This window comes from Rhinatrema bivittatum, chromosome 5 (genome assembly GCF_901001135.1).
Source record: "Rhinatrema bivittatum chromosome 5, aRhiBiv1.1, whole genome shotgun sequence".
Classification (NCBI taxonomy): Eukaryota; Metazoa; Chordata; class Amphibia; order Gymnophiona; family Rhinatrematidae; genus Rhinatrema; species Rhinatrema bivittatum.
In genome coordinates this window covers 94,647,671-94,670,372 of record NC_042619.1, presented here as the reverse complement: position 1 = coordinate 94,670,372, position 22,702 = coordinate 94,647,671, and the positions used below count along the sequence as shown (strand labels likewise).

Below are 22,702 nucleotides of genomic sequence, written 5' to 3'. Positions count from 1 at the left end.
ATGTAAACACAGTCTTATAATGTTTGCATATGGCATTGCAACAGAAGGCTGTTTCTTAATGTGCATTTTTGTTAGAAGACCAGTAGACTTTTAGCCATTTGCTTTTGTCATTTACCATTAACAAGCAGCTCACCCACTTTAGCTATTGTAATTTTTTCTTGGCTCCAGTACAGCATATTTCGATCATCCTTAAATAGATTTTCTTTTTAATTAGAACCCCAAACACCTTTGCATAAAACAATGTTATCTATGCATGATCTTAAAATAGTTTTAATGCTATTAACATTGCTCCATTCATGATCTTCAACAAAGGTTGCGTGACAGCAGTGATTAGGAAAATAATTTATATGCACACGAATGGTATGAACTCAGAAGCATTTCTGCCAGGCTGTTTCCTTAGAAAATGTTCAGGTTGTGCTTGCAATCTTTGAAAGCGGTACAGAGACAGCCCAGGCTACATGATTCCCCTTTATCATTCATGCTAAACAGAAAAGCATGTCAAACCAATCAGCTATAATTAACATAAATCCACTCATACAGTTTTAAATCATGAATTAGTTTTCTTTGTGTTGTTAATGACAGATATTGTATACAGGGACCTATGCACTAAATCTCCTGCTAAAATAGAGGTGTCTTACTTCAGTACTAAGAGGAGTTTGTATTTTTCCAGGAGTAAATAATACTGGGTTAAATGAATGTGAATTGAGTGTTGAAATCATTAAGTTTAAATAAAAATGGAAGCTAGTCCATATTTAACCTTGGAGTAGTTCCACAATTACAACGAAACAGGGAGAGAAGACTAAATAGCTAAAACAGAGTGGGGATGTGCAGAGGCAAAATTTTTATTTCAGTTTATACATTCGTTTTGTAGGTCACTTCTTTCCATTTGGTTTATAAAAAAACAAAATATTATTTTTTATTTATTCATTCCATTTCTTTTTCGTTTTCCATTGAAGTCAATAGGGAAGCAATCCCTGGGCTCTGTTTACTTAAATGTAAAACAAAGCACTGGAGCTGGGGCATGGCATAGAGGCCGAGTCCTGGACCTGAGATCTAGGCCCAGTCTGGAGCCCAGCTTGAGGCCAGGTACCAGTTCTGCAACCTAGGCCCAGTCTGAGACCAGACCAGTCTTTAAAAATGGCGCGGGCCATCCAGTGCTCCTACCATGTGACAGGGGCCGGCCAATGGCACCGATAGCCCCTGTCACATGGTAATGGCAAAGGGCCATTGGCGCCATTTTGATTAGTGGCAGCCAATGGCCTGAGAGTGGGAGATCGCTCCCAGGACCCCTGCTGGACCACTAGATACTTTAAAAAAGTTTGGGGGGGGGGGTCTGGAGGGTGGGGGAATAGAAAGAATCAATTTAAATGGTCGGGGGTTTTTTTTTTTTTGGCATGACTCAGCCAATTTAAACGGGTAAAAACCGCGGGAACGAAGATTTCTCACGATTTTTACCCGAACCCGATACCGGAAACGAGTTCAGTACCGATTCACATCCCTAGTCTCTTTTCACTACAGCACTGCCGTGCAGAGGACCCGCTGTTTCAGCGTTCTGTAGGAGACGCGCCCAGCTGGGCTTTACATCCACTACTCACTACTGCCACCTCTGGTGGTCACTTATACTGTCTAATAAAAGAATCAATTCTGTGTTTGTCTGTCCGGAATCTAGCCTAACACCGTGGTCCCTCACGGGACTGCCCCCCCCCCCCGTGGGCATGGTCAGCTGCCACAGTGTCCAAGGATCCACCCAAATACCATTAACCATAACATCAGATTTTGCTGTGATTACTGTTGCCAAGTGGATCCAACACTGTTACCCCTTGCACCAGATCCTGAGTTCCACTAGGACTAAAATAGTTTCCTCTCTTGTTGGTTCTTGTACCAGCTGCTGCATGAAGCAGTCATTTATTTCATCTAGGAACTTAACCTCCTGATGTGATTTTCACCCAGTCAATACTGGGGTAATTGAAATCACCCATTATTACTGTACTGCTGATTTTATTAACTTCCCTAACTTCTTTTAACATTTCATTGACTGTTTCTTCAATCTGGCCAGGTGGATGGTAAGACACCCCCCACTGCTATTTTTTTCTCTTTTTCACCTGGAATTTCTATCCATAAAGATTCAACATTGCATTTTGATTCCCGAAGAATATGTATCCTGTTTGACTCAATGCCCTCTTTAATATATAGTGCCTCCCCTCCAGCAATTAGATCCATTCTATCATTTCAATATAATTTCTACCCTGGTATCACAGTATCCATTGGTCATCCTCTTTCCACCAGGTCTGAGATTCCAATTATATCTACCTCTTTATTCAGTGCTATACATGCTAACTCTCCCATCTTGTTTTTAGCATTTGTATACAGACATTTCAAAGTATGTTTTTCGTTTGTATTAATAACTTGCTCATCTGTTGACAGAATAATTTGTAATGTGTGGTCTGTCTACTCTTTACTTAAAAGCACCTGGGTCACTTTAGCATTTATTGCAACCTCTCTGCTGGGATGTTTTAATTTACACTTACACCAGATATTGAGCAGAAGTAAATATACGCAAGTAAAAGATTTATGCGTGTCACTTAGGCAGTAAAATAGCAACATACATACATAAATATTGCCCCCCCCCCCCCCTCTCTGGAATGCCCCTGGCCTGCCCCTTTTTCATATGTGTAAATTTACTCGCAGTCCCCGATTTATGCGACATGCGTTGCAGATTTTAAAATAGCATATACTTGCATATGTGCTATTTTTTTACATGCTTTGTTCCCAAGGCAATAGAGGGTGAAGTGATTTGCTCAAGATCACAAGGAACAGCAAGGGAACTTGAACTCTGGTTTCGCAGTCTGCAGCTCTAACCACCTGGCTACTTTTCCGCTCAGTCACTTACACTTCAGTGGATACGCAGATCAGTGAATATTGCTCCCAGTGGAGTTTGTAAATTTGCAGATACTTGTAATCATGGCCCTGCAACTAATTTTTAGAGGGTAGGGGCAAAGTACCTCCCAGCCTCCCTCAGAACCATATCTAATCCAAAAGAATTTAAGAAAAAACGGAAAACGTATCTCTGCTGCACTGCTTTCAATTAGACATCCACAGACTAATATCACCATCCCACTTAGGCTATTTTCCTCTGTATTACGCTGTATTTTTTTACTTTTATTTGCTTTGTTTAAAACTTTAATCTTTACTTCATTTTATTTAATTTTATTCAGTTGTATTGTATTTTCAATGCCTATGTTTTTACCCTTTGATTTACGTATGTGCTATCTAAATTGTAAACCGCTTAGACCATGCTATGAATAAGCGGTATATAAGAAACTTCTAAATAAATAAATACATACATAAATATGCCAGGTGGGAATTTGAAAATGAAAGTATGCGTTCTTTTGGCTGCTGAGGGCAGGGCAGTTTTCAGCCAGGGAAATTCTACTATATAGTTATCCAGGCAAATTCTTTTGAAAATTGTCCTCCCTATGCATTGAATAGTTGTATAGTGTGGTTTAAAGCAAACCAGATGTTATATATCTGAAGAAGGAACTTCCAAGGTCTTCAAAACTCATGTACAACAACATCTTTTGGATAATTATGTTGGGCCAATAAAAGGGATCACAGCTTGCAGAGTCCAGCTGGCTCCAGGGCCAATGCAAATTCAATAAAAATGCACCTAGAATGAGATCATAGCCTCCTGTTCTGTGCTTTCAAAGGATGGGCATATGTTTACAAAAGAAATGAAAAACTCAATGACAAATTCACATTTTGTTTTGTTTGACAGCAAACCATAAGCATTTACCTTTCATTTTACAAGGTCAGCAACCTCTCCCCCCCCCCCCATAAGAGCCATCACATACAGACCCTCCCCCCCCCCCCACCACCACCTCTGCACAGCCTTCTGCTAAGCTCCCCAGGCCTTTCTTTAACCACCCACTTACCTACCTTATCCCATTCATGGGGTCAGAGGGTCATAGCAAGCCAAATAGAGCAGAATCGAAATGGTGTTAGCTGGCCCTGAATCCTGTGCCATTTTGTTGGACATCTGCATAGTATACAACCTTAAAACAGAATGGTGCCTGTCATAGGGCCAGCAGCACCATTTTGAAACCAGTACTTATGGGAACCACTCCTGCGCCATTTGTCTTGCTATGACCCCCAAAGATGGGATAAATTCATGACTGTGGAGAGGAGGGGGAAAGTGGGGATTATGAGGAAGGCCCATGTTTTTATTTGTTATTGAGCCGGGGTTGGGGACTGGCGGAATGTTTGTTTTTGTTTTTTTCTATTTGTTCTTTTTGCAATTTATGTTTATCTCATTTAACTTAAAGAAAGCAAAACAAAATTAACATAAAACAAAAGGAAAAATAAAGGGAAAAAAACTACAAAACAAAAAAAATGAACTGAAACCAAAATATCTTATATACTTGTTACCAAGAAACATTATGATGGTTAATTGCAATACTTAAAATGCAATACTTAAAATGCAATACTTAAAATTGCAATACTTAAAATGCGATCTTTTTCAATTAAGGAAAACCAAATCTTAACTGATAATGTAGCTGCAAACTTGGTTAGAAGCAAATCTTTGGCAGTTGTACGTTTCTATTATCATTTTACTAAAGTAGTAATATAATGTTTTTAATAGGTTGAAAGATGACTTGCTTGCTGCTGAGAAGTGTGCCCGGTACATAGTTAATGGCTATTCTTTGATTATCAAAGATGTTTCTGAGGAGGATGCCGGAAATTACACCATCGTGCTAAGAATACAACAATGGAATCTGTCTAAAAGTCTGACAGTCACACTTACTGTAAATGGTGAGTTTATTCTGGCTCTTTGGTGGCTTCATATATGAGTCATGAAGGAGGCAATAATCGAACTACACACATGTCTGCAAACCCTGTGGGGTTTTGCTGGAATAATCAAAGCCAAACTTCCCTATTGCCACACAGAAATGTGCCCACACAGATTTCTGCATGCTTTTTTGTATAAATAGTTTTTCAAGGCAAAACTATGTGGGTGGCTTTAGATATTTAAAACTATGCATGTAGTTCCCTCCCCTGATCTATCCTTGTCCAAGGAAGACCTCCAAAACCCCAGAGATGTGTTGTTTATATATGCATGTACTTTTCTCCAATTATAGGGCAATAATCAAATAGCCCAATTCTGTGGATAAAAGAGTGTTTTTACCTGTCAAAAAGGCTTTCATTATTGCCCTCTAAATATTTTATTTATATTAAAAGGAATGATGCCATTGCAAACCTTTCCAAGCAGGCTGTCACCAGCCCAGAGATGATTTCCACACTGGGTTTCTTCAGTCAGTCTGAGTTGCCAGTCTAATCAGTTTTGGTTGGTGTATTAAGCCCACTACCAGCAGAAGAAGTTCTGAACTACCCTCAGTATGTTTAACCTTCTCCTTGATCTTCTTTCTCATTAGCATTCTTCTAAGGTACAAGCATGGTATGTTTTTTTAAATTTCCCAGTGTTTCTGCTCTAGGGGTTTTCATGAAAAAATCTTTTGTTTTGTTTCGTTTTCTATTTATTTCAATTTTACATTTTATTTCCATATTGTTTCCTTTCTGTTGTTTTAGCATGTGCTAAAAGTATTTAGTGTGCTCTAAAATGACAGAGACAAAATAATATTTTTGGGGGGTATTTTTTGTCATTTCAGATAGAAGAAACTGTACATAATGAAACAGATGTTGCTATTTCCCTGTCATTTTACAACAGCACATCCCTATTCAGTTACTCATTTTTATATCGAAAAATCTGTTAAGTGAATCACTTCCTCTACCTTTAATTTAAAACTCTTTTTCAAATTTTGTACGACACCGTGCCTTGGCATAACTTTGAGAAAATTATGCAACATTGATGATGACATTGCTCTATAATGTCAATTAAGTCAAAATTTTATTAGATTTTAAATCGCTGTGATCTGGCCTAAGAGGCTGGTAAAATAGTAATACATACAGTGAGGGTGATATTCAAAGGCTTTGTCGGACTAATATTTGAAGTTAGCCAGACAGAAGCCAAGATTTGAATATTTCCCCCCACTAAACAGATAAACTGTGTGTGTACAGAATTTATCCAGATAAAAAATAGATGGCCCTGGAAGGGTCTGGGTGCAGCACTGTTTTAGCTAGTCATGTAGATACTGAGCGCTGTGCAGCTAAAGTTCCATGTATAAGTCTAGTTGGAAAAAATAGCTTTATCCAGGTATATTCAGCAGCAGACTAATCCGGGTAAGTCCCACTGAATATCCGGACAAAATTATGCACAATAGCTATACCCAGGAAACTTACCTGCTCACAAGCTCTCTGAATATAATAAATGAGCAATGAGCTTGTTGTGTTTTTAAATTAATAATGAGAATAATGATCGCAGATATTTTCCTTCTGTTTAATGCAGTGGAGAAAATGTAGTTTCTAATTCCTGCTTTGTTCCTGTCTTTGCAGTAAAACCACAGATCTATGAAAAAGCAGTTTCATTCCAAGACCCTACCGTCTACCCAGTGGGCAGCAAGCAGGTTCTAACATGCACTGCTTATGGTGTTCCTCCACCTATAATTAAATGGATTTGGCACCCCTGTGGCAAGAACCGAACAAAAGTGGGGTAAGAAACATTTTCTGCCCTTTTCCCCTTTATCCACCTTTGCACTTACCATTTAAGTACTCCTTCCACCCGTAACCCAAAGCCCTCATGTTAACTGAGAAGGTATCAGGATGTACCAAAATGATGGGTGCCTTGTCGCAGCAAGTGTGTATTACTAAACTCTCACAGTGTGCAAATTCAGCCCAAGCTGTATTTTATGATCTTACACAACGAGGCACTGTTTTGGGAATGAAGCTGGCTGACAGATAGGGGTGGGAGAAGCCTGGACCTTTTGCTACTGAGTTCAGAGGGGAAACTCTTGAATATCTGACAGACTCTAATACCTCTCACTGAGCAACTGAAAGTTGGTAGTGCAGGAGCTTTTACATAACATAAGAAATGCCATACTGGGTCAGACCAAGGGCCCATCAAGCCCAGTATCCTGTTTCCACCGGTGGCCAATCCAAGTCACAAGAACCTGTGGCAAGTACCCAAACATTAGATTGATCACAAGCTACTATTGCTTGTTAATTACAGTAATAGCAGTTTATGGATTTATCCTCTAGGAGCTTATCCAAGCCTTTTTTAAACCCAGTTACACTAACTGCTGTAACCACAGCCTCTGGCAATGAATTCCAGAGCTTAACTATGCGCTGAGTGAAAAATAATTTTTATTCAATTTGTTTTAAATGAGCTACTTGCTAACGTCATGGAGTGCCCCCTGGTCCTTTATTATCTGAGAGAGTAAATAACCAATTTACATTAACTTGTTCAAGTCCTTTCATGATTTTGTAGACCTCTATCATATCCCGCCTCAGTCGTCTCTTCTCCAAACTGAACAGCCCTAACTTCTTTAGCCTTTCCTCGTAGGGCAGCCATTCCATGCCCCATATCATTTCAGTCGTCCTTCTCTGCACTTTCTCCAGTGCAGCTATATCCTTTTTGAGATGTGGTGCGCAGAATTGCACATAGTATTCAAGGTGCGGTCTCATCACTAAGCTAAGGTATTCATCTTAGTGTATCCTGCGGTATTTTCCCCAGCAGTAAAACACCACAGGGAAAAATATCATGGCTTAAGAGCTCCAAATGGCCTTCACACAATGGTGGCCCCAAATCCTGAGACTGCTGTCATTTAAAGGGTCCAAGTAGCTCAAAGAATTTTCTCTCAAGAAGTCCAGAAATCCCAGGGATCTCAAGAGACTTCCCTGGCCCACCCACCACCAACCTCCACCACCATCCCTTGAGGTGGCCAATCTATAAATTAAAAAGGTATTAAAAGTTGTTACTGTCTGGCACATACCCCTCTTCCTCCCTATTTGCTTTGACATCCTCAGACTGCCTACTGCCTCATCCTAGTCCACCACCCAACCCTTACCTAGATAGCTTTAGTGGTCTAGTGGGGCCCGGAGTATCCCCTTGGACTCTAGGCCTGGTGCTACCATTTTCAAAAATGTGCTGCCAGGCCTATAGCCCTAGAGGGAGCTCTGAGCCTCACTTGACCATCAGGGACTCTAAGCAAGGGCCAAGGGGGTAAGGAGGAGGGAGCAGGTGGTAGGGGGTCTTGGGGGTTTCAAAAAGGAGGAAGGATATGGGGAAAGGGCTGTGTCTGTGCCAGACATTCACAATGTTTAATCATGTTTTAAAATACTTTGGCCATCCCATGGGTGGGACAAGTGGTCTATTGAGACCCCCTGATGTTTGGAAGATTTGTGGGGGATTATTCAGGCTGCTCATGCCCTTTAAGAACAACTTTGGGAGCATCGAGGCACACGTTAGCATCCAGATGCTTCCAGGGATACTTAGCTCACCTTTTGAGGTGTAGCTAATTTTCTCTCAAATAGATGTGTCTTGCAACTTTTGAGGCAAACTGCATTATTTGATCACCACAGGATCTACTGGTAATGATCGGATTTGCATGACTTGGTGAAGGTTTGGATAAGTTCTTGGAGGAGAAGTCCATTAACGGCTATTAATCAAGTTTACTTAGGGAATAGCCACTGCTATTAATTGCATCAGTAGCTTGGGATCTTCTTAGTGTTTGGGTAATTGCCAGGTTCTTGTGGCCTGGTTTTGGCCTCTGTTGGAAACAGGATGCTGGGCTTGATGGACCCTTGGTCTGACCCAGCATGGCAATTTCTTATGTTCTTATGTATTAGCAAACTGGTGTTTCAATTATGTGCGCCATTGAATATGAATTTATTAATATTTATTGAATATGAATATATTAATATTAATAGTGTTAATATTTATTAGTTACCCTGTTGCAAAAGAGTTCAGGGTGACTTGCAAAGCATAATATATTACTAAAATTGATAGACACACATGCAAAAACCTAAAAACACATAAACACAAAAACATACAGAAAGGCCTCTTGATAACTCATCATCTGCTACATAACACAGATTTCTATAATTTTTTTTGTTCATGCTCTGTTAGGTTTTTTGAATAAATTAATTTTCTTGCAATTATGTTGCTTGTATTGATTATGTTGAAACTTAATAAAAAATATACTGACTTCCATGTATAAATCAGCAACTTATGTGAGTAAGTTATATTATTTTTGCATGTAAAATGTACACGTGTATGTTTATAAAATGGGTAAGAAAAGTTTGTGCTTTCAATGCATTGCAGGTTTTTTGCATGTAAGCAGATATATACGTATTTTAGAATCTGCGTGTATCTGAGACACACAGGTGATCAATTACTGTAGTAGATCTCCACATGACCCATCTATGTAAGTACATAGGCCTGAGAGGAGTTCTTTGAACATTACCCTTTAAGTGGACACCTGAGGCAACAGGAATTGAAATGACAGATGGAGTGTCAGTGGACTTTGAACCCTGTTTCACAACCCATTGCTTTAAACATTAAGCCAGTCCTTTTCCCTTTTGGGGAGAATAGCAATGATAGTCTAAGCTCCCGGGTAATGTTTGCATAGCTGCCTTTACAAAGGTAGGCTTGTTGTGGTTTGAGTTCTGGGAAATAGTGCTGTTTGGTATGGCAGGTTTACTATACAGGTTCCGAGTGACTTTAATGCAGGTTTTTTCTTGTTACTTCACAAAGTGGCTGGTAATGGAAGTCAAGTGTCAACTGTTACTGAGGTGACAAAATAATTTGTAAAATGTTTGTATGGTGAGTACTAAGGAGAAACCTCCTAGTCTAGGCCATCCAGCAATTTCAGACACTACTTTCAGCTAATGTGATATGGATTTCTTTTAATTTAGAAAATGTGTATACTGCTTGATATTTATTTTGTTGCTGTCTACCCCTCCCCTTCCAAATCACAGATGACACATTCATTAGACATTATGACATGATTCCTGAAACATTTTTGTATTATGTATATTATTATGAAATTAAGTTTAATATTTAAAATTATGGGGGGGTAGGGCAATTTTCAAAACTGCAAATTTTGGTGCGAAGTCTGCAGATACTTTTACCCATGTTCTTTAAACTAGTTTTCACAGGGAAAGTATAAACTTACTTTTCCTTAAGACCATGTGAATTTTTAGCTCCTTTTAGGGTGGACAGTTTTCCAAAGGCCCTTTTACTCAAATAAATTACTTTTGAAAATTGTCTTCCCTATGTCCAACTACGGTATCTGTTTTTACAGAATTGTTCTGGGAGGAGTGGGTCATCATGATTATTGAAATTACTTTTCAAAATCTCAGGGGGTGGGAGTGGCCTATGGGCCTGAAAGTTAATTGTGTGTGGAGGGGGGAAAAGGGCACGAGGCTGAAAATTTGCCTAGCATGGCTAATACCCTTACACCAGCTCTGATCCTTATTTTCACAGCACAATTATTTTAATGCATATCATAAAGATCAAGTGATAAAGGTGATTTATGTAGCTGAGGTTCCTGTCCCTGGTTTTGGTAGGAAATGCATTCTTCGCACTAGAGCTATGATTTTCTCACTCAGTGTAGTTTGACTCAGTCTTTAGTGTTTTGCATAATAATTACCTTAAAATAATTATGCAATACACTAAAGACTGAGTCAAACCATTGAGAAAGAAAATTATTCTAGTCAAATACCTAAGAGAATATTGAGAAGAGAAGATTTTGCTGCTGGCTGAAGAGAATCAGTGAGCATTGCTTTGGGAAATTTTAGGGCTTAAAAAGTTTGGGGAAGAGGTGAAATAGCTAGGTATATTCTTTAGTGTGTGACCCTAAAATAAAAAGTTAGCATAAGGTGGGTCATTGTTTAGAGTTTGTGTGACAAAAACTAGAAAAGGCCTGTGAGGCTAATCAGCCAAAAAACACACAAAGAAACCTCACAGAAACATATAGGGCCAGATTTTAAAAGCCCTATGCGCATAAATCCAGCTGGATTTACGCGCGCAGGGGGGTTACGCGCTCCGAGCCTATTTTGCATAGGCCCGGTGACGCATGCAAGCCCTGGGACGCGCGTATGTCCCAGGGCTTGAATAAAGGGGCGGGGTGTGGGCGGTCTGGGGCGGGGCCAGAGGCCTCCGTAGGGCCGCTAGGCCAGGGGATCACGCACTGGCACTTGGCCGGTGTGCGCAACCTATGCCTGCCCAGAGGCAGGCACAACTTCTAAAATAAAGGTCAGGGGTTTTTTTAGGTAGGGCTGGGGGGTGGCTGCACGTGCATGTTATAAAATCGGGCATAGATATTAAAATCCGGCCCATATTGTATAAGTTATCAGTAACTTTCAAACGGGCATGCAGGCAAACATATATGCGTGTATTTTGGCATGGGGTCATATACGTGGCAATTTTATAACTTGTGCTCATGTTATAAAGCCTAGGTGTGTATATATATGCGCGTAATTTTAAGCTTGTGCGCTCCCAGCAACATAAGTTGGCTTATGAATGCAGAAGTGAAGGTATTTAATAAGATGCACATCCAGCCGATTACCCCAATTCCCAGCTGGTACCATCCCCACACCTGAGTTTTATAGGTGCCAGATTTGACACAGCTCAAGCCTGGGCGTTTTTGCTGAAGGATCAAGCGATCAGCTTGGCTTCTCTGGCAGGGACAATCTCGCGGAATCGCCAGTTTGCCCAATCTAGAGCTAGGTCCTCCAAAACTCCTTGTTCTTTAGCCTGTACTCTCTCCAGTTAACTCAAACCCTTCATAGATCCCTGGAAATATTTTTATTGAGACTTACACCTCCTCCATAGCAGAAGTAACCTTATGCTCAAATATACCTGGATGCATGCCCATGAGCGTAGTTACTTGCGTTTACATCTCTTGGCTCCACCCAAGCCCCATCCACATCACGCCCCTTTTTTGTCCAATGGCAGATATTTGCGCATCAGCACTTATGCGTGCATCTGGCCGCTTATAAAATTGGGTGGACATGCGCAAGTGCTAGATGCGCTCCCATCTCCTGATTTTGGCTCACGTCCAGCTTTGAAATTTCACCTTTAACTATTTATCTCAATAAAATATAACTTCACAATTTGACAATTGAAATTATGACAGTTATCTTATGTCTTGTGCTTTTCCAATATCGGCATGCATCTATTCTGCATGTCTGTTTTTAGAAATCCACGTGTGTCTTCTTCAGATGTCGATGTGTACATGTTTCACAGAATTGCTGAATCAGGACATTCTTTCAATTACAGTTTAATCTAAAAAAAATTCCCCAAATTGAAAAATTTGGTATTTAAAAGGGAAATAAAGACTCTTCCTCAACTGCAATGTATTAAAATACTTCAAGTGAAGGGATTTTTCACCAAATTGTTGATTAAGAATACTTGCAGTCAAAAGCATACCACTTTTGAACAATTGGTGTGTTAGGATTTAGCCTGTTTCACAGGCTCACAGCATTTACCTGCAATGATGCCTTCCCACCAGAAGAGACCTCCAGTGTGCTTTGTTCTGAATCACCTAAGCCATCTCGTCACAGACTACCTGACTCAGCCTGTGCTGCAGCCTCATCTTCATCAGGGGACCTCAGTGAGCTTAATCTCCAGCCTTGCCAAGCTCCTCCTCAGTGCTCGCACCATACCCGAGCTCCAGCCCTATGCAACTCAGCCAAGCCCATTCACTTTTGCCTCTTCATAGAGTCACTCTTGGCTCTCTGACATAGCTACTGTTTCCTTGTTTTATGCCCTGTGGGCCTTGGGCCTTCTTGCTCCTTGTACATTGCTCTGTGGCCTATCCTAGGCCTTGCCTTGTAGCCTTTGGGTCTTTTTGCTCCTTGTGTCTTGCTCTGTGGCCTGTTCTAGGCCTTACCTTGCTTTGTGGACTCTGGGCCTTCTTGCTTCCTGCTTCTTGCCTTGTGTCCTATCTAGGCCTTACCTCGCCTTGTGGCATCAAAGCCTGCCATTACCCTAGGCCCTGTCTATGACCTACACAGGCCTTACCTTGCTTAGTTGCCTTCAGGTCTCCAGCCTTACTGCTTTTGGGCTTGTTTGGATTTTTTTACCCTTATCTGCCTTGTTGAAGTCCTGCCCTAGATTGCCTTGTCTGGTCTTGTACTTTGTCTAGTATTGTCTGTTCCAATATCCTGTCCACAACTTTCTGTCTTTTCCAGTATCCTGTTCACATCTCCAGGCCCTTGCATCTATTCCTTGTCCCAGTTCCTGCTTAGTGTCCGATCCAGTACCCTGCCTTGCTTGTATCTCTCCATGGCCATACTCACTACCTAGCCATCTCTGTCTCTCACAGTGCCAGTTCTTGTTCCATGTCCAGCTCCTGTACCAAGCCTTGCCTTGTCCAACTCCTGTACCAAGTCTTGCTCCCTGCCATTGAAATTCTGCAAATCTGTTTCAGCTTTTGTCTAAAATTTACTGTGCGTCCCTCCCGATGCAGCCCCTGGCGAAACACGGGTCCGTGTCGGGGGACCCTCCTTTTTGAAAATACGGTTTGCTTTATACAGTGGAGTTGCCGATGAAAAATAAAGAATCTTCTTGAATTTAAAATTTTTGTGGAAACTTGGGACTATGTAACCCTTTAATCTAGCACTCTTCTTTGGTGTGTGATTGGATATAGAGTGCTAGCTGTGCTCGGCTTGTTTGTGAACTAAAATACCACAATAACATAAAGACTTGCTGGTAGATTTTAAAACCCCTACGTGCGTCGAAGCCGGGAGATATGCACATGGCTTAGCATGGCGCGCCACGCAGGTACGTACATATTTCCTATTATGCGCACAAACCATAAAAAGCAAAAAAGGGGCGAGGTCTGATCGGGTCAGGGACGGGCCAAGTCTATAAAATTAAGTCAGCGCGTATAAGTAGTTATGCGCCCAAGTGCATGCCAGGGTCCCCTACCACATAACTTTACTTTTGCTAAGGACGGTATGTAAGTCATGTAACAAAATAAAATAGGTTAGTCAGTGGGGTTTTAAGGGTCACGGGTAATAGGGTAAAAGGGAGGCATTTTAGCTAGGTGGATTAGGAAGTCCTCTCCTTTATTGGGGTTAACTGGGAAAAAGGGCTATTGCATCAGTGTGCATAGCTACTAAAATTCCCTCCACTTATGAGCGCGAGGTGGCATTTGCATGCACATACACATAGCAGTATAAAATCGTGCACGCATGTATGCACATATAGTCAACCTTATAACTCGCGTGCGTATATGTGCATACATGCGCGTATGTTATAAAATCGCAGCGTCCATGTGCATGCGCCGGCAAACATGCACACATGTGCACCCACATATGGGTCTTAAACTTCACCTCATAGGAAGCAGAAAAATAAAAACAGCAATGTATGATTACTGAGGGCCAAAAAGGAAGTTTGAATTAGTAACAATTGAGGCAATTTCCAAATTTCCCTGCCCCAAGGAATCCGCAGATATTATATCTAATTTTCAATGGTAAATCATGTGTAGATTTTTGCTACTGGTAAAATTTCTCTGGAAAATAACTCATGCAGATATGAAAATACAGTCTATGCATGCTATTTTCCCATCCCGTCCGAAACACGCCCCATTGAATGCCTCCACTGCTTGCAGCTGAAAGGAAGGTGCATTGTGGAACATTCCTGAAAGTGCTAATACACTGCATTCTCTTTCGGAGTATACTGAAGATAAAAAGATGCTTTGACTGTTTAACTGATTTAATTTTTTTGTTCCATCATTTGTGGAGGCTGATTTTATACCCAAAATTCTTTTAAGACCAAGAATTTAAAAGATTCCAAAATACCTGCTTTGGGTACACTTCTAACAAATTGGAAAATCTTGGTTTAAATTTTCACTCAACACAAGAGCAAAAAAAAAAGGTTCACAAATGCTTTTCCAAGGGACAGAAAATGTGGGGGAAGTTTAAAGATTTCACAACACATTTTTCAATGGGCAAAAGAGAAAGATGTTTATGAACTAAGCATGGTCAGTTCTCATTTCCTTCTTTTTCCTTCTTTATTCTGAGAACCATCCTCCATTCCAGGAACCTTTTCAACTGCCATGACTGGGTTTCCTCATTTCCTGAGGCATAGACCACTCCAGGTCACAGACATGCTCTTAACACAAACATTATAATCCAGTCAAAAATCGATTAATGGTATGAACCTAATTTACCCAGAGCAAAACCTTTTAAAAATCAGAGTCTCCATGTTGAACAAAGATTATGGAAAGAGTTATCATTCCATTTATTGTATTCCCATACACACCTTAGAGAAATGTTATGCCGACTACATAATCTCATATTATTATGTAGGAGGACTGCAACATCTGTTTACCAGAACTTCTTTCAAAACCCACAGAGATTTAAAAGTAATAACATTTAAAAATCATCAAGCTGCAGAACTTCTTGCCCTGGGAAATCTAATAATATGCAATTCTTCCGGTAAATTAATGGGTTCCCCACATTTTCATTTTTTTCTCTAAACGTAAGCTACCGTATGGTGAAATCCCACATTGAGTAGTGTGTCTAGGTCTGGAGATCATCTCTACGAAAGAATATTGAGAAGTAGGAAGAGATTCAAATCAGGGCCACCGAAACAGTGTATGGCCTGCACTCTAGTCAGGACCCTTGTGTTCCCACAATTTCATAGCAACTACTACATACTCTGTCTTCTGCTACAGAATTTTCCACATCCTGTGGAGCTACAGGAAACCAGTGGCCCACTGCTGCCTCTTTTTACTGGTTCTGGAGCCTACCACATAATTTCTCTCCTTCACCATCTCCTCTGGGCCATTGCAGTTTCCCTTCCCTTCCCTCCCCATTCACCGCGTTGTTGCATCTCTCTCTTCATGCCAGACTGCTGCATTCTTTTTCTCCTGCTGAGCTCCTTCATTATTTCTCTTCCTCTTTTCCCTTCCCCACACTGTTAGGCCATGGCAAGGTTTTATCACAACCACTCAGTCACTGCATGATGTTACCCCTTTCGCTCCCAGCTGTTCCAGATCATACACCTTCCCACCCCAACCACCACCACCACCACCACTACTGAACCACCATAAGATTTCTTTCCTTCCCTTCCTAACAAGCTTCTGGATGATTTCTCCACCTGCTCCATGCCCTACAGAGCCACCACTACTGTCCTACCTACAGCTATTGAGTAAACTGAGCTCCACAGCAGTGACTGCAGGATGTGTTGGGGATTTGGATCACAACTCATGAAAATGCTAACTCTGTCTCCCCTCTTCTTCACACACACTCTCCCATTAACCATTGTTTACCAATTTGAGGTGCACACACTTGTCTTCAAAAGATAACTAATTTTATTGTAATAAATTTAATGGAATACATGGCCACAGCAAATTTTATAACACAACATTGCCAAATAATCAACATTACTATGAATTATTAATATAATCCCATTGCCTGGCTGGCCAAACCCTTGCCTGGACACTACCTCGTGCTAACCTGCAAGAGACAGTTGATTCTGACTTAGTTTAATTTGGCATTGGGTAGCCATGGAAGCACCTTTTGGCTAAGATCAAGTGTAGTGTAGTGTAGCTAGGTGGATTAGGAAGTCCTCTCCTTTACCGGGGTTAACTGGGAAAAAGGGCTATTGCATCAGTGTGCATAGCTACTAAAATTCCCTCCACTTATGAGTGCGATGTGGCATTTGCATGCACATGCACTCACATATAGTCAACCTTATAACTCGCGTGCATATACGCACATCTATGCGCGTATATTATAAAACCTCAGTGTGCATGTGCATGCGCCGGCAAACATGCACACATGTGCACCCGCATATGGGTCTTCAAATTCACCTCATAGGAAGCAGAAAAATAAAAACAGCAATGTATGATTACTGAGGGCCAAAAAGGAAGTTTGGATTAGTAACAATTGAGGCAATTTCCAAATTTCCCTGCCCCAAAGAATCCGCAGATATTATACCTAATTTTCAATGGTAAATCATGTGTAGATTTTTGCTCCTGCTAAAATTTCTCTGGAAAATAACTCATGCAGATATGAAAATACAATCTATGCATGCTATTTTCCCATCCCGTCCGTAACACGCCCCATTGAATGCCGCCACTGATTGCAGCTGAAAGGAAGGTGCATTGTGGAACATTCCTGAAAGTGCTAATACACTGCAATCTCCTTCGGAGTATACTGAAGATAAAAAGGTGCTTTGACTGTTTAACTGATTTAATTTTTTTGTTCCATCATTTGTGGAGGCTGATTTTATACCCAAAATTCTTTTAAGACCAAGAAATTAAAAATTCCAAAATACCTGCTTTGGGTACACTTTTGACAAATTGGAAAATCTTGATTTAAATTTTCACTCTGTATCTGAGTAACACAAGAGCAAAAAAAAAAAAAGCTTCAAAAATGCTTTTCCTAGGGACAGAAAACGTGGGGGAAGTTTAAAGATTTCACAACACATTTTTTAATGGGCAAAAGAGAAAGATGTTTTTGAACTAAGCATGGTCAGTTCTCATTTCCTTCTTTTTCCTTCTTTATTCTGAGAACCATCCTCCATTCCAGTAACTTTTTGTTGCACGTCCCGGCCCGCGACTGGGCCTGCTCACCTCGCGCTGCCCTCAATTAGCTCCGGTCTCGCCGCTGCTGCCAGCTCCCGCCATCCCCGTCGCTCACCACGGCCCTCTCCGGCTTCTTCCACGCTGCAGGCCTTGCAGCGGAGCTCCCATTGGGGCTCCACGTCTTCAGCCCCCCTTGCCGCCCCCCCCCCCCCAAGGCGCACGTGTGGCCGACGTCCTCAGATTTAAAGGGCCAAGTGCGGGAAAACCGATGTGGGCTCAGATTGATGACATCACATGAAATCCCTATATATAGCCAGGCCCTGTCCCCAGGACATCGCCTTGGCAATCGGGTCGACACCGTGGTGTAGTAGTTTGCCTAATCCTGTTTTCCAGTGTCTCCTTGTTCCAGTGTTTCCTTGTTCCTGCATCTCCTTTTTCCAACTTCTCCTTGTTCCTAAGTCTCCGTGTGTTCCTGTATCCTTACTCAGGTAGTACCTTCTTGGACTGATCTCTGATCTCTGGACTGACTACTCTCTTTGTCTGCTGTCTGGAACTGACCACTGCCTGCCTGACCATTCTCTTTGTCTGCTGCCTAGAACTGACCACTGCCTGCCTGACCACTCTCTTTGTCTGCTGCCTGGAACTGACCCTCGCTTGCCTTGACTATGCTCGGACTGACCTTGGTATTGATCCCTGCTTCTGGACTGATACTCTGGCTCTGACCCTTGCGCTTCACTCGGACACTGTCTTCTGGTCTACTGTGACTACCAGACCAACCTGCTTGGAATCTACTCGTGGCCTTCACCTGACGAGACCCGCAGGCGCTTCCTGCCTCGCCCAGAGAACATTCCTGAACTGTTACCTCCCTGAGATCTCCAGAGCTTCCAGTTCGGGTCTGGTCCATTCTCTCTGCATCAGCTGTGCACCCTTGCTCGTGGTGGGCACACCCCTCTGCTACCTCTCCGGGAGACCATCTGAGGCCCACCTAAGTCCAGGTGGTCTGGGTACCCAAGGGCTCAACCTGCAGAAACCCTGGACTGTTATTGGCGAAGCTCCAGCTAGCCTCTGTTTCCTCGTGTGCTCCGCCTCATGGTGGCAGGCACTCTCTGGGTCCGACCAGAGAGCCGTACCAATCCTGCACCAGGCCAAGAGTCCACCTCCAGCGCAACACTTTTTCAACTGCCATGACTGCGTTTCCTCATTTTCTGAGGTTTAGAACATTTCAGGTCACAGACATGCTCTTAACACAAACATTATAATACGGTCAAAAATCGATTAACGGTATGAACCTGATTTACCCAGAGCAAAACCTTTTAAAAATCAGATTCTCCAAGTTGAACAGAAGATTATGGAAAGAGTTATCATTCCATTTATTGTATTCCCATACACACCTTAGAACATCTTTCAAAACCCAGTGATTTAAAAGTAATAACATTTTAAAATTATCAAGCTGCAGAACGTCTTGCCCTGGGAAATGTAATAATATGCAATTCTTCCAGTAAATTAATGGGTTCCATACATATTCATTTTTTTTCTCTAAACTTAAGCTACGGTATGGTAAAATCCCACATTGAGTAGTGTGTCTAGGTCTGGAGATCATATCTACGAAAAAATATTGAGAAGTAGGAAGAGATTCAAAACAGGGCCACTGAAACAGTGTATGGCCTGCACTCTAGGCAGGACCCTTGTGTTCCCACAATTTCATAGCAACTACTACATACTCTGTCTTCTGCTACAGAATTTTCCACATCCTGTGGAGCTACAGGAAACCAGTGGCCCACTGCTGCCTCTTTTTACTGGTTCTGGAGCCTACCACATAATTTCTCTCCTTCACCATCTCCTCTGGGCCCTTGCAGTTTCCCTTCCCTCCCCATTCACCGCATTGTTTCATCTCTTTCTTCCTGTGAAAGCTTGGCACCATTGCTGTCCTCCAAGGAATCTCTGCTGGACATACACATCATGTTTAATGGTCCAACCGCAGTCCGTAGAAGCTCCATGATCACCCCAAAACATATACCTCATATAAGGGAACTTGTCACAGCTATCAAAGCCCAACAATGCCCAGACAGGAAAACATGACTCATTACTTAATGCAATACAAATTTTGTTGTCAATAAAATCTTCCTTTGACATTCCATGCCTCTTCTCTTCAATATCCTGGCTAGCCAGTGTCTTAGGTGTAGTCTCCCATCGCTTGCTGTGACTATAGTGACCCTCTCACTGCCCTGACACCCTGGCACCACTTAAATTGTGTCTTTGAGGGTGGGAAGGGCGGGAAAGCTGCTGAATAGGGAAGAGAAAAAAGAGACGAGTGAAGGCTTGTGGCCGTCTTTTATAACCGTGTCACCATGTCATCCCCTTCTCCAACTCTTCCTCTTAATTGGCCCGATTATCTATTCTATGCCTTTGTCATCTCTCCCCCCCCCCCTTTTCCTTTCCTACTCGGCCTCTCACTACTCTCCCCCTTTCTGCTAATCCCGTTAGGTGAGCACTGCACAAGTTGTGATCTCAAACTCAGCAACCTCTGTGCTCATCTTCTTTACAGTAGAAGAATGCAATATGGGAGGCATCAGTATCTGGAAGGTGATGCATTTTTAGAGGCAGTCTAGTAGGATGGGTGGAGGATATCACCCTGCAGAAACTTTGGAGAAGGGGAGAACTGAGGGATGAATATGGGAAAGGAGAAGGGGAAAGTGATGGTGACTGCAGAGAAGAGGGATGGAAAGAAGAAAATAATAGAGGGAAGAGGTGGGAGAAGAGGGAAAAATGGAAGGTATAGCGCTGGAAAGGGGGAAGATTTGCTATATATAAGGAAAAATCCCCTGGGTAATTGTAGCAGATCCCAACCCTGTTCTGATGAGCTGGAACTGCAAAGGAACAGAAGGAAACCACCAGTTCAAAAAATAAAATAAAAAATGTTTTAAATAACCGATTTTCAATACAAATTAACTTTTGCATGCATGATTCCATGCACATTTATGCAAATGCACCACTGAATCTTGAAAACTTGGCTGGAGAATTTTCTAACACTTGCCACAGAATCTACCTCTCTGGACTGGTGCCACAGGAAACTGTGGGGGGAGGAGGGTGGACGCCTTGACCATGAACCTTCTGTGAAGAGACTTAAACAGCTAAAGATGTACCTTCTAGAAGAAAAGATAAAAAGGAGCAATGTGACACAACCATTTAAATACTTAATAGGCTTCAATAAGGTACTAAAAAGTAGCACTTTACATAAGGAGGGCAATTTTCAATGGTGTGTTTAAGTCAGCATATACACGCATAAGAAAGTGTGCACAAAGTTATTCCCATATTTTATAAACTGTGTGGCAGGAGCTGCAGAGTAAAATGTAGCATATCTCGGCCTCAAAGGTATGTGCATGTGTTTCAGTACATGTACAGTTTTTTTTAATGGAAGGAGGCAAATACAGTTTCTGTACATGCTTTACAATAGTACACGCCTATATTTTATGCACAAAATAATTGTAACGTGTGTGGAGGCAGGTCATTTGTAAAGAATTTGCATACTCTGCTTATGAAAATACTTACATGTATTTTTAAACACCAGTTCATCTACCTTTCACCAGTTTACCTAGACCCCCAAGCTCCAACCCAAAAAGTGCAGACAAAAGACCAGCGCAATTTCAATTTTGGACTCAATTAGCAGGTATAAAAGCATACGGACAAGTTTGGTACTGAATGTGTGCATACTATTTACAAAATACTAAGTTGTGAGTGAACTACTGAACCCCTTCCTGGGTTGCCCCTAAACTGCCTCTTTCTTTCCCTTTAACATATATGCACAATACTGCTAGTACTCGTATTCCTCAGGCACACACAAAACACCACTTAATGGGGTCATTTTCAAAAGGATTTAGATGTGGAAGTGTAACTATTATTGTAGCAGATTTATGTGGGTAAATCCCATGGACAATTCAATGGCACACTGTATATTGTATCAACTTAAAAAAGCCCATTTACAAGGATAAAGTGCATTTACCCATGTAAAACCCATTTTTAAGTGTGTAAATGCTTTGGAAAATCAGGCCCTAAACCATATATGCTACTTACATGCATGACTTGCAAATTTAGACACTGAGACCTTTTGAAAATTAATCCCAAAATGAGAAGCTCAAGTGCAAAGGGGTCATCACATGAAGCTAAAGGGAGGCTGAAAAGGAATGCCAGAGAATACTTTCTCCAGGAGAAGTTAGTAGACACTTCATCATCATCGTTTATTTATCTATTACCCATCATTTATTTATTTATTTATTTATTTATTTATTTATTTATTATTTAGATTTACAACAGTGTTTGTAGGCATTTCTGATATAAACAAATCAGAATAATGTACCAGGGTGATAGGAAAGTAAGGCACAATAGGTGTTGCACAATAAGATTTGGAGAGGCAAAATGAGGTAAAGGTTTCAGTAGGAAATGTAGAAACATAACAGGGTAGTCGTTTTAGATGATAATTGGGTAAGGTGCAAGATATTTCTAAGTGACTGAGATCAATTCTACTCTGTCAGGTAGTCTTTTAAGTGATGAAAAGGTACAGTGAAAAGTAGATTTTCATTGAGGACCAGCCTACGTCAGTTGCCCTCCAGCCAATAGGCTTATTAATGTTAAAATCATTTCTTCCTTCCCTCCCGCTGTTGTGCATCTCTCCTTATGAAGTCCTTCCTCCTGGGAGTTTACTGGCTCAGGTATCCTCCGCCCCTGAAGCTGCAACAGGCACAAACCCCCCACCTAAAGCCGCCGTCGAAAAGCCATACAATTCCCCATACCCAGCCTATCAGAGGGGCGGATGGAAGCAAGAAAAGAGAAATCTTTTTGAAAATGTAATTCATAAACTCTTCATGTATGCAATCTTAGTTTTTTGCACAAATACACCATGGCTTATAGCTGCAGTTTCAGCAGGCAGCGGGATTCTCCCAGAAGAAAAAAAACAAAACAGGCTGTGACAATAAAATATTAAATCGAGCTAACTGACTATATTATTTGATATATTACTATAGACCTGATTTACTAAGACTTTTATGTTATTCTGTGTCCTGGGGAGAAAAAACCTATTAAAATGTAATCCCTTACTATGTACTGTATGTTAAACAAAGTAAATGTGTTCATATTTTTAGTGCTATTGCCACCTGGTAAACACAGATGGTGGCTGTCTAAGGTGCTGAAATACAAGGGATGCAGGATTATGTGCCCTAGTATGTACTATTCAGTGCTGGGAGGCATCTTGGATGGAGCATCATTCTGCC

At 41.4% G+C, this 22,702-nt stretch overlaps 1 protein-coding gene across 2 annotated transcripts in view; it reads left to right on the top strand.

The window, feature by feature from the left end:
• Nucleotides 1-22,702, top strand: part of FLT1 (fms related tyrosine kinase 1) — a 379,855-nt gene that overhangs the window by 134,464 nt on the left and 222,689 nt on the right. For both annotated transcript variants that reach the window (XM_029602609.1, XM_029602608.1), the window contains exons 9-10: nucleotides 4,640-4,809; nucleotides 6,448-6,604. In XM_029602609.1, the coding sequence (XP_029458469.1) occupies nucleotides 4,640-4,809; nucleotides 6,448-6,604 (327 nt within the window). The remainder of the gene's footprint in view (nucleotides 1-4,639; nucleotides 4,810-6,447; nucleotides 6,605-22,702) is intronic.